Source organism: Primulina eburnea, chromosome 14 (assembly GCF_022965805.1).
Source record: "Primulina eburnea isolate SZY01 chromosome 14, ASM2296580v1, whole genome shotgun sequence".
Lineage (NCBI taxonomy): Eukaryota > Viridiplantae > Streptophyta > Magnoliopsida > Lamiales > Gesneriaceae > Primulina > Primulina eburnea.
This window is the reverse complement of record NC_133114.1, coordinates 20,148,053-20,159,858: the sequence shown is the minus strand read 5'-3', so window position 1 is coordinate 20,159,858 and position 11,806 is coordinate 20,148,053. Positions and strand designations below refer to the sequence as shown.

General features: G+C 38.5%; 1 protein-coding gene across 1 annotated transcript; it reads left to right on the top strand.

Moving 5' to 3' along the window:
* The first annotated feature begins 5,601 nt into the window (after window positions 1–5,601).
* On the top strand, window positions 5,602–11,256 carry LOC140812312 (uncharacterized). The gene is made up of 6 exons (XM_073170552.1): window positions 5,602–6,134; window positions 6,217–6,362; window positions 9,433–9,604; window positions 10,117–10,215; window positions 10,655–10,737; window positions 10,822–11,256. Exons 1-6 carry the CDS (start codon window positions 5,721–5,723, stop codon window positions 10,952–10,954), a joined length of 1,047 nt encoding a protein of 348 aa, XP_073026653.1. The 5' UTR covers window positions 5,602–5,720; the 3' UTR covers window positions 10,955–11,256.
* The last annotated feature ends 550 nt before the right edge of the window (window positions 11,257–11,806 follow it).

Sequence of the window (11,806 nt, the reverse complement as noted above, 5' to 3'; positions counted from 1 at the left end):
CTCTTTACTCCATTACTTATGAATCAATCGAACATATTTATGCTTTTATGTGTTGGTATTATTTATATTTGCTGCAACCTATGCCGCCACGGACATCATCATCGACCTCACACTCTTTAATTTTATTTTTCTTGTTATTCTTCGATTTCTTTAATGTTGATTTTTGGAATCTGATTTAAGGTCGGGTCAGTTTTTTTTTTTTGTGAGTAGAAACGTGGGTAGTTTAGTAATAATCATAAATGGGTATTGTGGGTTTTGTTTATGCAATGAATACGAGTAATACTCTTATCTACTCTATTGCGCAGAGTGCAATCATGCATTTTTGTATATTGAAAATATATGAGAACTCAAGTCAGTTTACAAGGAGGTCATCGATCTTTATACATCGAGTGTGATCACCACTCTTAACTAAGTGTTAACTAACCAACTAATGAGTAGTTAACTAACTGATGACTAACTAATAAACTCTAGTCTAATAGCCCCCCTCAAGAGGTACTATAAATGTTTTTTATAGACATCTTGGACATCAGATGCGAAAGAGTGGAGAATGGTAAAGGTTTTGTAAACATGTCAGCTAATTGAAGATGAGAACTGATCGGTAGCAATTTAACGAACCCATCCTTGATCTTTTCGCGAATGAAGTGACAGTCAATCTCGATATGCTTGGTTCGTTCATGGAAGATAGGGTTGTTGGCAAGGTGGATAGCCGATTGATTATCACAAAAAATCACAGCTGGGGTTGAAACCTTAAATTGTAAGTCCTTGAGCAATTGTGTGAGCCATAGTATCTCGGTGGTAGTAGTGGCCAATGCTCGGTATTCGGCCTCGGTTGAGGAACGAGAGACTGTCAATTGCTTCTTTGATTTCCATGAAATGAGAGCATCACCAAGAAAAACACAAAAACCAGTTATCGACTTGCGTGTGTCTTTGCAAGCTGCCCAATCCGCATCAGAGAATGCCCGTAGCTGGATGGAGGATGATGCTGAGAAAAAAATTCCTTGGCCCGGATTGGATTTGATGTATCTCAAAACTTGATTTACGGCATGCATATGTGAGGTACGTGGATGGGAAACATATTGACTGAGTTTGTGAACTGCAAACATTATATCCGGTCGTGTTAGAGTGAGGTACAAAAGGCGTCCAATGAGACGTCGATATGTTGTGATATCAGCAAGAGGTTCACCATCATCAGAATTAAGATGTGATCGAGGGTCCATCGGGACAGTGGTAGGTTTACATGCAAGAAAACCAGTGTCTTCAAGAAGATGTAATGCATAATTACGTTGGGAAAGATAAATGCCAGTCGAAGATTTAGCTATCTCAAGACCAACAAAATACTTGAGATCCCCCAAATCTTTGAGTTTGAATTGGCTTTGAAGAGTAGATTTCAGCTGTTGAATAGCATGGATTGAGGGACCGGCAATGATGATGTCGTCAACATAAACTAACAAAGTAATAAAGCTAGAGCCCGAGCCCTTTGTGAACAATGTATTATCGGATTTGGATTGAACAAATCCTGAGTTGAGCAAGGCATTGGAAAATTTGGTGTACCATTGTCGTGATGCTTGACGTAATCCATAGATGGACTTATGAAGATGACAGACAGATTTGATTCCTGTTGGGAGAGAAGTATCACTCGACTGGTAGCCTAACGGAAGGTCCATATAAACTTCTTCAGAAAGGTCACCATTAAGGAATGCGTTATTAACATCTAATTGGGCAAGGTGCCAATTTTGACTTGCTGCTAATGCTAGAATGGTTTTGATGGTGGCCAATTTCGCAACTGGAGAAAAAGTTTCAAAGAAATCCACTCCTTCACGTTGAGTATATCCTTTGGCGACTAATCGAGCTTTATATCGAGAAATGGAGCCGTCAGAGTTGTGTTTGATCTTGTAGACCCACCGACATCCAATGGTCTGTTTGCCCGAAGGAAGCGGAATCACTGACCAAGTATTATTTGCATCCATTGCATCAAGTTCATCTTGCATAGCTCGTCTCCAGTGATCAAAACGCACAGCTTGATGATAGAATTGTGGTTCAACTTGAGATGATATGTTAAGCACCAAGTTCCTATAGGAAGGAGATAAAGTCGCATACGAGATGTAGTTGCTGAGAGGGTATGTAGTTGATGATGAAGGAGCAGAGTGATGCTGTATCATATGGCAGTGATAATGTTCTAAATAGGAGGGTGGTCGAGATATTCTTGTGGATGTACGAGTGGGAACTAAATGTGTTGGGTCAGGTGAATCAACAGAAGAACCAGGGAATGCATCAGGAATCACGGCTACTGGTGGTATAGATGACAAGGAAGTGATGCCCAAATGAGCAGAAGCATCCATTGCTGCTGATCTAGGAATGACAATATCTGGGAATGGATCACAAACACTGTCCTTAGGAGAAAGATAGTGAAAAGGGAAGATGGATTCCTGAAATTTCACATCCCGTGAGATGAAAATTTCCTTGCTCTCAATGTCCATTAATTTATAACCTTTGATGCCCGGAGGATAGCCAAGGAATACACATATACGAGCTCTTGGCATAAACTTATCTCGATTTGCTGCCAAAGTGGACGAAAAAGCGAGACAACCGAATGTTCGAAAATGTGCATAATCCACCGGTTGGTGATAGAGAAGTTCATATGGTGATTTATTTTCCGTCCATGGTGATGGAATGCGATTCACCAAGTACGTGGCTGTTAGTATACATTCACTCCAAAATGATATAGGGACTTTGGATTGGAAAAACAGTGAACGAGCCACATTAAGCAGATGTTGATGCTTCCTCTCCACAACAGAGTTCTGTTGTGGAGTTTGAACGCAAGAAAACTGATGTAGAATCCCTCTTTGTGCACATAAATCAGTAAAGGCTAGTTCTTTTGCGTTATCAGTTCGGAACATCTTAATTTTGGCATGAAATTGTGTCTCAATCATGGTACAAAATCTGGAGACAATCATGTTTGCTTCAGATTTATGTTGTAGAAGAAAAACCCATGTGAATCTTGTATGATCATCAACCAACGTCAGAAAAAATCGCTGATTATTACATGTAGGAACATGGTAAGGCCCCCAAATATCACAATGTATTAGTTCAAAAGCAAAATCAGATATTCTATGCTGTGAAACAAATGGTAAACGGGTCTGCTTAGCTAATGGACATATATTGCAGATTCTGGAATGACAGGAGTTATTTACTTCAAACTTTAGATGAGACTTCAGAAGTTGCATGACCTTTATTGAGGGATGCCCAAGTCTTTGGTGCCAAGTATGATGAGTCCCAACCAGATTAAGATGAATGCCAGAATGCATCATTTTTGAGTCCAGAACATATAGCCCTTCTATGCGCTTACCCTTGCCAATCGTCTTCTGTGTGTTGATTTCCTGAATCATGAATGAGTCAGAATTAAAAATTATCATATTCGGTGTGCGATCAAGAAGGCAACTGACGGATAGCAGGTTAAACTTAAACTCTGGAATATATAGAACATCCGAAAGGACCAGAGAATCTCCCAAACAAATATCACCATAAAAGTGCACATCCACATATTCATTGTTAGGCAGAGTCACTCTTGAATCTTGGGTGGCCTTAAGAAAAATGAAATTATCCTTATTGGAGCAAATATGTCTAGAAGCACCCGAATCGACTATCCAGCATGTAGGAATATTCAATGCACCTGGAATTGAGATGGAGAGACAGGTACCTGATGTGGATGGAGCACTAGCAGTATCATGTATATCCATTTTCTTGTCAGATGTCGAGAGTTGTTGAATAAACATTGCCATTAATTGTTCCATATGGCCTTTGTTTAAATTTTGAAGAATGTTGGAATTGTCCCGAGTCTCGGATGCCTTGTCATGTCCAGATACATGATTGACAGAGACATCAGTACCTCTATTTCCCTGTCTATAACGGGTCTTGTATCCGGGTGGGTAACCATGAATTTTATAACAGGTTTCAATTGTGTGCCCCGGAATATTACACGTTGTGCAGTGTGGCCTTCCTCTTTGAAATTTTTGTGGTTTTCGAGTGCCCAGAGGTGCCTGATTATGTTCACCCTTGAGTATAAATGCCATACCTTGATTTTGAAGAGGTGTGCCTTGATATGCTCCAACCTCCCGTTGCCTTTCCTCTTGGACAACTAACGCAAAAACTCGACTAATCGGTGGCAGAGGATCAAGTAATAATACTTGGCTCCTAACTTGTGTGAATGAATCATTTAGACCCATGAGGAATGTCATAGTATAATCCATCTGAACATATGATTCGATGTTCTTCACCCCACTACAAATGCATTTCCCACAGTTGCACATTGGACGAAATTGATTCAACTCTTCCCAAAGAGCTTTAAGCTTGGTAAAATAAACATTGACAGAATCCTGATTTTGACGAAGTTGAAGAAGGTCTCGGCGAAGCTGGAAAATTCGAGGACCATTACTTTGTTGAAATCTCTCTTTGAGATCGTTCCAGATTTCCAAAGCGGATTCAGAAAACAAGATACTTGCTGATATGTCCTTAGAAACAGAATTTAACAACCAAGAAATGACAATGTTGTTGTTGCGATTCCATGCATTTATTAAATTTGACTCAGATTCTGATGGCTTTGTAATCGATCCATCAATGAATCCTAATTTGTTTTTAACAGATAATGCAATTTTCATTGACCTACTCCATGATGCGAAATTATCACCTGTTAATTGTTGAGATACAAGAGTGAGCCCTGGATTATCGGCATGGTGTAGGAAGTAAGGGCTTGACGGATCATCAATCACAGATCGGATTGGTAAATTCCATGCTTGTGGACCTGTGTTCGCCATGAATTCTGGAACGATTAAAATCTGCTTTGTTCAGAATCTACGATCGGGAGTCCTGGTAACTGAATTGTTGAATCTGCAATCGGAAATAATCTTCGATCAGAAATGAAAAACTTCAACCGATCGGAAATGGAAATCTTCGATCGGAAGCTGGTAACGCAGGAGTTCAGTTTGGAATTGGCGTTTGCTCTGATACCATATTGCGCAGAGTGCAATCATGCATTTTTGTATATTGAAAATATATGAGAACTCAAGTCAGTTTACAAGGAGGTCATCGATCTTTATACATCGAGTGTGATCACCACTCTTAACTAACTGTTAACTAACCAACTAATGAGTAGTTAACTAACTGATGACTAACTAATAAACTTTAGTCTAATATACTCATCACATAATACTTGTGCTAACTCATAAATTATTATCACTTCATCATTCAGCACACGTGTGTGTGCTGAGTAAATGAAAACACTATTTATATGAATTACATCTATCAAACCGATTGTGATAAATTAATCCTCCTATATTGAGGGATACATTTTCCAACCTAATCAGTACATTTTCCTGGGTTGTTATTGATGAACTAAATAAAATCGAGCCAAACAAAGGATAAAACGGGATTATTTAGCAATCCAGCCTTTACCAAAGTTACCAAACACAGCCTAAAGAATTGTTTTCCCCAAAGGTGAATTTTTCACTAAATTTTTATTTTGGATGTTAATATTTGTACCAACAAATTCATTTTATTTTCTGCAATAAATATGTTTTATCGAAATGAAGAAGATTAATAAAGTTTTCTTGGGACAGTCCACACAATACAACGTGATCGAATCTTACAAGCGTTTCCATTTTCTTCTCTCAAAGCACTCTCTTTCCAAATTTCCGGTATCTTGAGAAGAAGAAACACGAAGAAGGATGATTGCGAGTACCAATATTATCTCTTGCAACTTCTCTACTCTGCCATTCAAACCCAATTCTTTGCTTTCAAAATCTCCATCTTATCTGAGAACCTCATCCTTTCTGTGTTCCAATTTGAAAAACAGCGAAAATATCTCCAGAATCTCTTCTTTTCTTCACAGGGAGAAGCTGCAGAAAAAGGGTCGCCTCCACACATGCCAGAGCTCATCCAACACTAATATTCCACCGGACCCATCTCTTGTTTCTTCTTCGGAGGGGGAAGAAAATGAGAATCTTGTTGATGGAGTTGAAAATGGGGACGGTGGTAATGGGAGCGGGGAGGATAGGGATTGGACGACGTCGTTTCTGCTCTTTGCTTTCTGGGGTGGCCTAATGTACTATGTCTTCTTCCTCGCTCCTAACCAAACTCCGGTACAATTGCGTTGTTTTTGTTTCATCTTTATTTTGGGCATCAGTCTGATTCTATAATGTTTTGATTTTGAACAAATTTTAGGCGACGGATTCTTATTTCTTGAAAAAGCTGTTGAATTTGGAAGGCGATGATGGGTTCAAAATGAATGAAGTTTTAGTAGCTTTATGGTATATTATGGGACTGTGGCCTTTGGTGTACAGTATGCTTCTCCTTCCTACTGCTAGAAGGTACTCTATCCAAAACTTTTCTTCCAATGCTGCTAGGAGAATCAAGGTTTTGTGGATATCTATCTCTGTTCTTCAAGTTCATAAAACTGGAAAGCATTTTTTGGGCCAACTTTTCGAAGAAAAGAATCTATGATTCTTGGGATTTTTTTCTCTTCCATTCTTATTTGTTATAAATCTAGAGAACGGAGTGGAATTGATTCGTTTTTTGTTAAACTTTTTAATCTTTTGTCCGGGCTTTTAAAAAGCTTTAGGCGGACCGTCATCCACCTCTACCATATTTATCCGATAATCTTCAATATTTGATTCAAATACAAAATCAAGGATATATTCTGTGAGGCTCGGGGCCGAAGAGGGCGTGGGTAATCGCCGGTACCATGAGGTTGCACAGACAATGAGGGGCTCCTGACTGACTTTTAGACGAAGGAAACATGAATGAACCGATCTCGCACTGGAATGAGAGGGATTCCAAAACTGTTCAGGTATCGGACTGTGCAGTTGAGGAGGGCTTAAGATTTGATTGGTACTCATATGAAGAAAGTGCATCTTCTTTTCGATAGCTCATCATATAAGAACTCCAAGGTTAAGCGTGTTTGACTTGGTGCAATTATGGGATGGGTGACCCCTGGAAAGTTTCCTGGGGTGCGTGTGAGTGAGGACATTAGCACGCTGGAAACACCCGTTTTGGTACAGTGAAGACAGTCGTCGAATTTGGGGCGTTTTAGTTGGTAACAGAGCCGATCTCTCCTAGTATGATGTGGTTTGGGAACGAACCAAGCGGAAGCTGGTGGACATGTGAGGCCCGGAGTCAAAGAGGGCGGGGGGCGATCGCCGGTGCCACGAGGTTGCATGGACAATGAACGGCTTATGGCAGGTTTCTAGCGAAATGAACATGAATGAACCGATCTCGCACCGGAATGAGAGGGATTTCAAAACTGTTCAGGTATGAGACTATGCAGTTGATGAGGACTTAAAAGATTTGACTGATACTACTCATATAAAAAAGGTGCATCTTCTTTTTGTTAGCTCATCATATAAGAACTCTAAAATTAAGCGTGCTTGAGTTGGAACAATTATGGGATAGGTGACCCCCTGAAAAGTTTCCTGGATGCGTGTGAGGGATGACATAAGCATGCTGAAAAAACGCCTAGACTAATTTTGAGCCACCTAGGCGGCTACTAGGTAGTTGATAAGCACGAATTATATAGCATTTTAGGGATTTTATTTTGTCGTATTCGTGCTTATCTGGCGTTTTTATTCCGAGTTTCGCGCTTATTTCGTCTTATTATTGCTGTTTGCAGGTTTGATCAAAAGATGATAAAAGCCAAAGAAATGGAGAGAAGTCAAACTTCGCAATGCCACGTCAGAAACACCCGGAAAAATAGGGAAAAAACACGAAGGCCAAACACAGACCCCTACACGGACCCCGAGTAAGGGTCCGTGTACATCAAACTCCAAAGAAGCGAAATCCAGAGACTACACGGACCCCACTCCGGACCCCTGCACGGGGTCTGTGTCCCTCATCATCCGAGAATCAAATTTACAGTGTGTGGACGGACCTATAGACGGACCCCTGCACGGGGTCCGTGTCTACCATTTCCCGGAAAGAATTTGAACAGCACATACACGAACCTGTAGCCTGATGCATGCACGGGGTGCGTGTAGCTTATGTCAACATCAGATTTTGGCGAAGATTTGCCCGTGATTTTTGGGAGGAAATAAAAAGGAAAACCTAGGAAAGAAGATGGTTGTTGAATTTTTGAGAGAGCAGCCGACTTTGAGGGAAAAAGGGCGCGAGCTTTGAGATTCTTGAAGACGGCGACGACTTGGGAGAAACGGGAGACAAACAGCGCAATTTACACGCAAGATCCGCGCACCATCATTGAGAATTTCTCCTCTCCTGTTTTCTTATTTTTAGTCATGAATTCAAACATTAAATTTGATTTTAGTTTTGAATTTATGGAGTAGTTTCTCTTGTTATCGGGACCACGATAGGGACAAACGACTGATTTTGTTTATTCGTTGGATTGTTTGATTTATAAAATTATTTTATGTTATTGATTAATGTTTGCGTAAATTTCGTGCTTTTAATCTGGCCAATTATTTGCATGTTTGTTGTTCAATCTTGACTCGAAAGAGAATAGATTGAGTTTAGCTTCAAATACATTAATCAACGCACGGTTAAACCGACTAGAAGTAGTATTCGGTTTCAGTGTGTGGTTTTAGGCGACAGCTGTAATTCTACCGTTGTTAAATGCATTTTTGTTTAATTAAATTCAATTAGAAATAATTGGACTGTTAGATAAAAATAGGGTTATAAATTCTAGAAATAGATTTATAATTAACTCAGAGAATTGCATCGTGACATCGAAATAATCTGTGGTTAAATAATTCCAGTGCATGATTTTAATCAGAGTTTGTTACCGTCGTGTGTTTCCGGTCATTTTATTTAAATCTGAAAATCCCCAAGTCCAAGCTTTTTTGAAATTTGATTTTAGTCGTTAATTTAGCATAAATTAGTTTAAAATTTGCTTAGTTTGAATAATAATCAAATCGATCGTTATTATTTGCCTAGATTAAATAGAATAATTAAATCTTAGTAATTAAATAATAGTACCTGTGGGATCGATACTTGGACGTTTCGTTCATTTACTATAACTTGACCTAGTCCGCTTGCTAGAATTAATTCCAACCGAAATCGTCGGTCAGTAGTCTAACGATCGATTTTTTAAACATAGCCCAAAGGCACCATATTTTTAAAAATCGGGGCGGTGGACGACTGCGACGCCTTTTAATTAAAAAACACTGGTTTTGTTAGTTAGTATCATGTAACAGGGCCACCATTAGTTGGTGAAACCTATTATCTATGTCTCATGGGAATAAATAGGTGTTTGAAAGCAAGAATTGGTTGCCTATTCTCTCCTTGCTCTGTATGCGAAACAATGATGGAACATGTTTGAACTATTGTACAGCTACTGCCTACTCGAATTAGCTGTAGTTTTTATTATAACAGCAATGTCGAGGAATAAAGGTAAAAGTATTGTATTGACTATTGGTATTTGTTCGTATTCAGCGGCTCAAGAAGCAAGATTCCTCTATGGCCGTTTCTCATACTTTCATGTTTCGGTGGTGCATATCTCTTAATCCCTTATTTTGTTCTGTGGAGACCACCAGCTCCAGAAGTTGAAGAATCTGAGATTAGGAGATGGCCTCTGAATTTCTTGGAATCAAAGTTGACTGCTGGGGTGAGGAGATTCTTAATCTAGGAGAATCTTTCTTTTATGTTAGCATGTGGAATCTTTGTAATGTTTCAATCAAGTCTTATAAACAGTCTTTACCATAATGGGTAAGAAGTCCATACTCCTGACCAACCGAAAGAAAACAAACACTTTGATAGCCATGATGGTTTTTACATTGTTGGAAACTTTAAGATTTGTTTCGATTGTTCTGAAAAAAGTTGGTTAACATTGCATATGATTTTACAATGCAGTAAATAGCTCCGACACTCTCTTGTAGACTGTCATGTCTGAAGTTTTTCTTCAAAATCGGATCAAATAAATTTCTGCTCAACCAATCATCATTGTATGATAATCCTATTACATTTTAAAATTAAAGTTGTTTCTGATCTGTTATTTTTCGTTTTTATGCCCAGTTTTATTAATTTCTTGGGAAAAATTGTAGTCTGTGTTATCTCTTGGTTTTCACCCTTGTTTCTTAATATCTTGGGAAATATGTTGCCTGAATTGTTGCATATCAGCTTACATTTACTGCAGGGCTGGCTATCATAGTTTATGCAATGTTATCTGGAGGGGATGTGTGGAAAGAATTTTACCAATACTTCCGAGGAAGCAAATTTGTGAGTATTCTCTCTCTTGCTGGATACTTTTAGATTAGGAGGATAACTGGATCGATAATCACGATATTTATATGAAATGTATCGAGGAAAACTGAATTTTCGTGCACTGATTATTTTATATATGCGGTATGTCTAGATGTGAATCAAGTCTCACCTAGCCAAAATACAGATATATCTTGTATATGCAATTTCAAACTCATGCATCTTTATGAGGATCCTGGCCCTGTGCTTTGTAAGGATCACATTGCGAATAAGTCAGAAATCAAGATGTTTATGCCAACCAATTAAGCACGGCAAAAGGAAGACTGATAAGTTTTATTAAAGTTCTTAAATGAATGATTTACCAGTTAGATTAGGCCCCGGTTCATCATTTTGCGGTTAATTCGATGCAACTTTTATCGAACATCGGATAATTGGAACTGATACCCTTGTTATCCAGATTCATATTACCGGAATCGATTTTTCTTTGCTATCAGCATTCGCCCCCTTCTGGGTCTACAATGACATGACTGCTCGAAAATGGTGAGATTTCTGTTTCAACGATTACTCATTATTATTCGGCCCCCAGCCCCGTTATCAGAATGATATATCTGATCGATCTTTTAGGGATGGCAAAGGCTCGTGGCTGCTTCCTTTATCGCTAATTCCATTCTTGGGTCCGGCCCTATATCTTCTCCTACGACCATCATTACCAGTAGCTTCAACCTCATTACAAGGGGCTTCAGTAGATGACGTGTGATTCGAAAGTTTTCTTTTTACAGTCTGGATTAGAAAAAGAAGCTCTGTAGGACAGCTGAAATACAAATCTGTATCATCAAGAAATTACCTGGAACTTTGTTTTTGTAATCCGAGAGGCGAAGCCGAAGAAGGCGACATGCTGCAGCTATCCTCATACTACATTGTGCAAGAAAAACCATGGTAAAAAATGAATAATATGTGCGCAAAAATAGAACAATTACAGTTGTAAAACTAGAATCTTGTATTATTTAGACAGATTTGCGGACCTTTCTCGCTTGTATGCACTTGTGATTATTTGTTTTCTGGGGTGTTTCAAAAATTGGCTTCTATTAAGCTGCACGGTGAGTAGATGTGGCTTTATTATTAAGTCGTCTATCAATCGGAGGGGACACAATTCTAAGAATAGCTTTATTGACTCTTGTATAAAACAATCTTTATTTTAATAATATTTAATTAATGTATCTAATTATACTATTTATTTTATCTGTATATTCATGCAAACTGCAAAGATGAAACTCTTGAATATACTAAAGGTACCATGAGATCTGCTTGGTAACGTAAAACTATGAAACTCATTAGAAAGTGTATTGTATATTCTGAAGAGATTTTTAGTGGAATCAACTGGTTTTGTAAGGTTCAAAATGCGATAACGTAATCCAATTGCGTGCAAATCTAGGAAAAATGAAAAATGACTAGTTAAATTATTTTAATTGCATAAATTGAATATGGTAGACATGTTACATGTTTAAAATATGGCTTTCTATTAGAAAGCATAAAACTATGTTTTAAAGGTTATTCGAGACGTGATTGAGGAATGGAGACCAGGACCGTAAAAGAAAAAATATTTTTATTA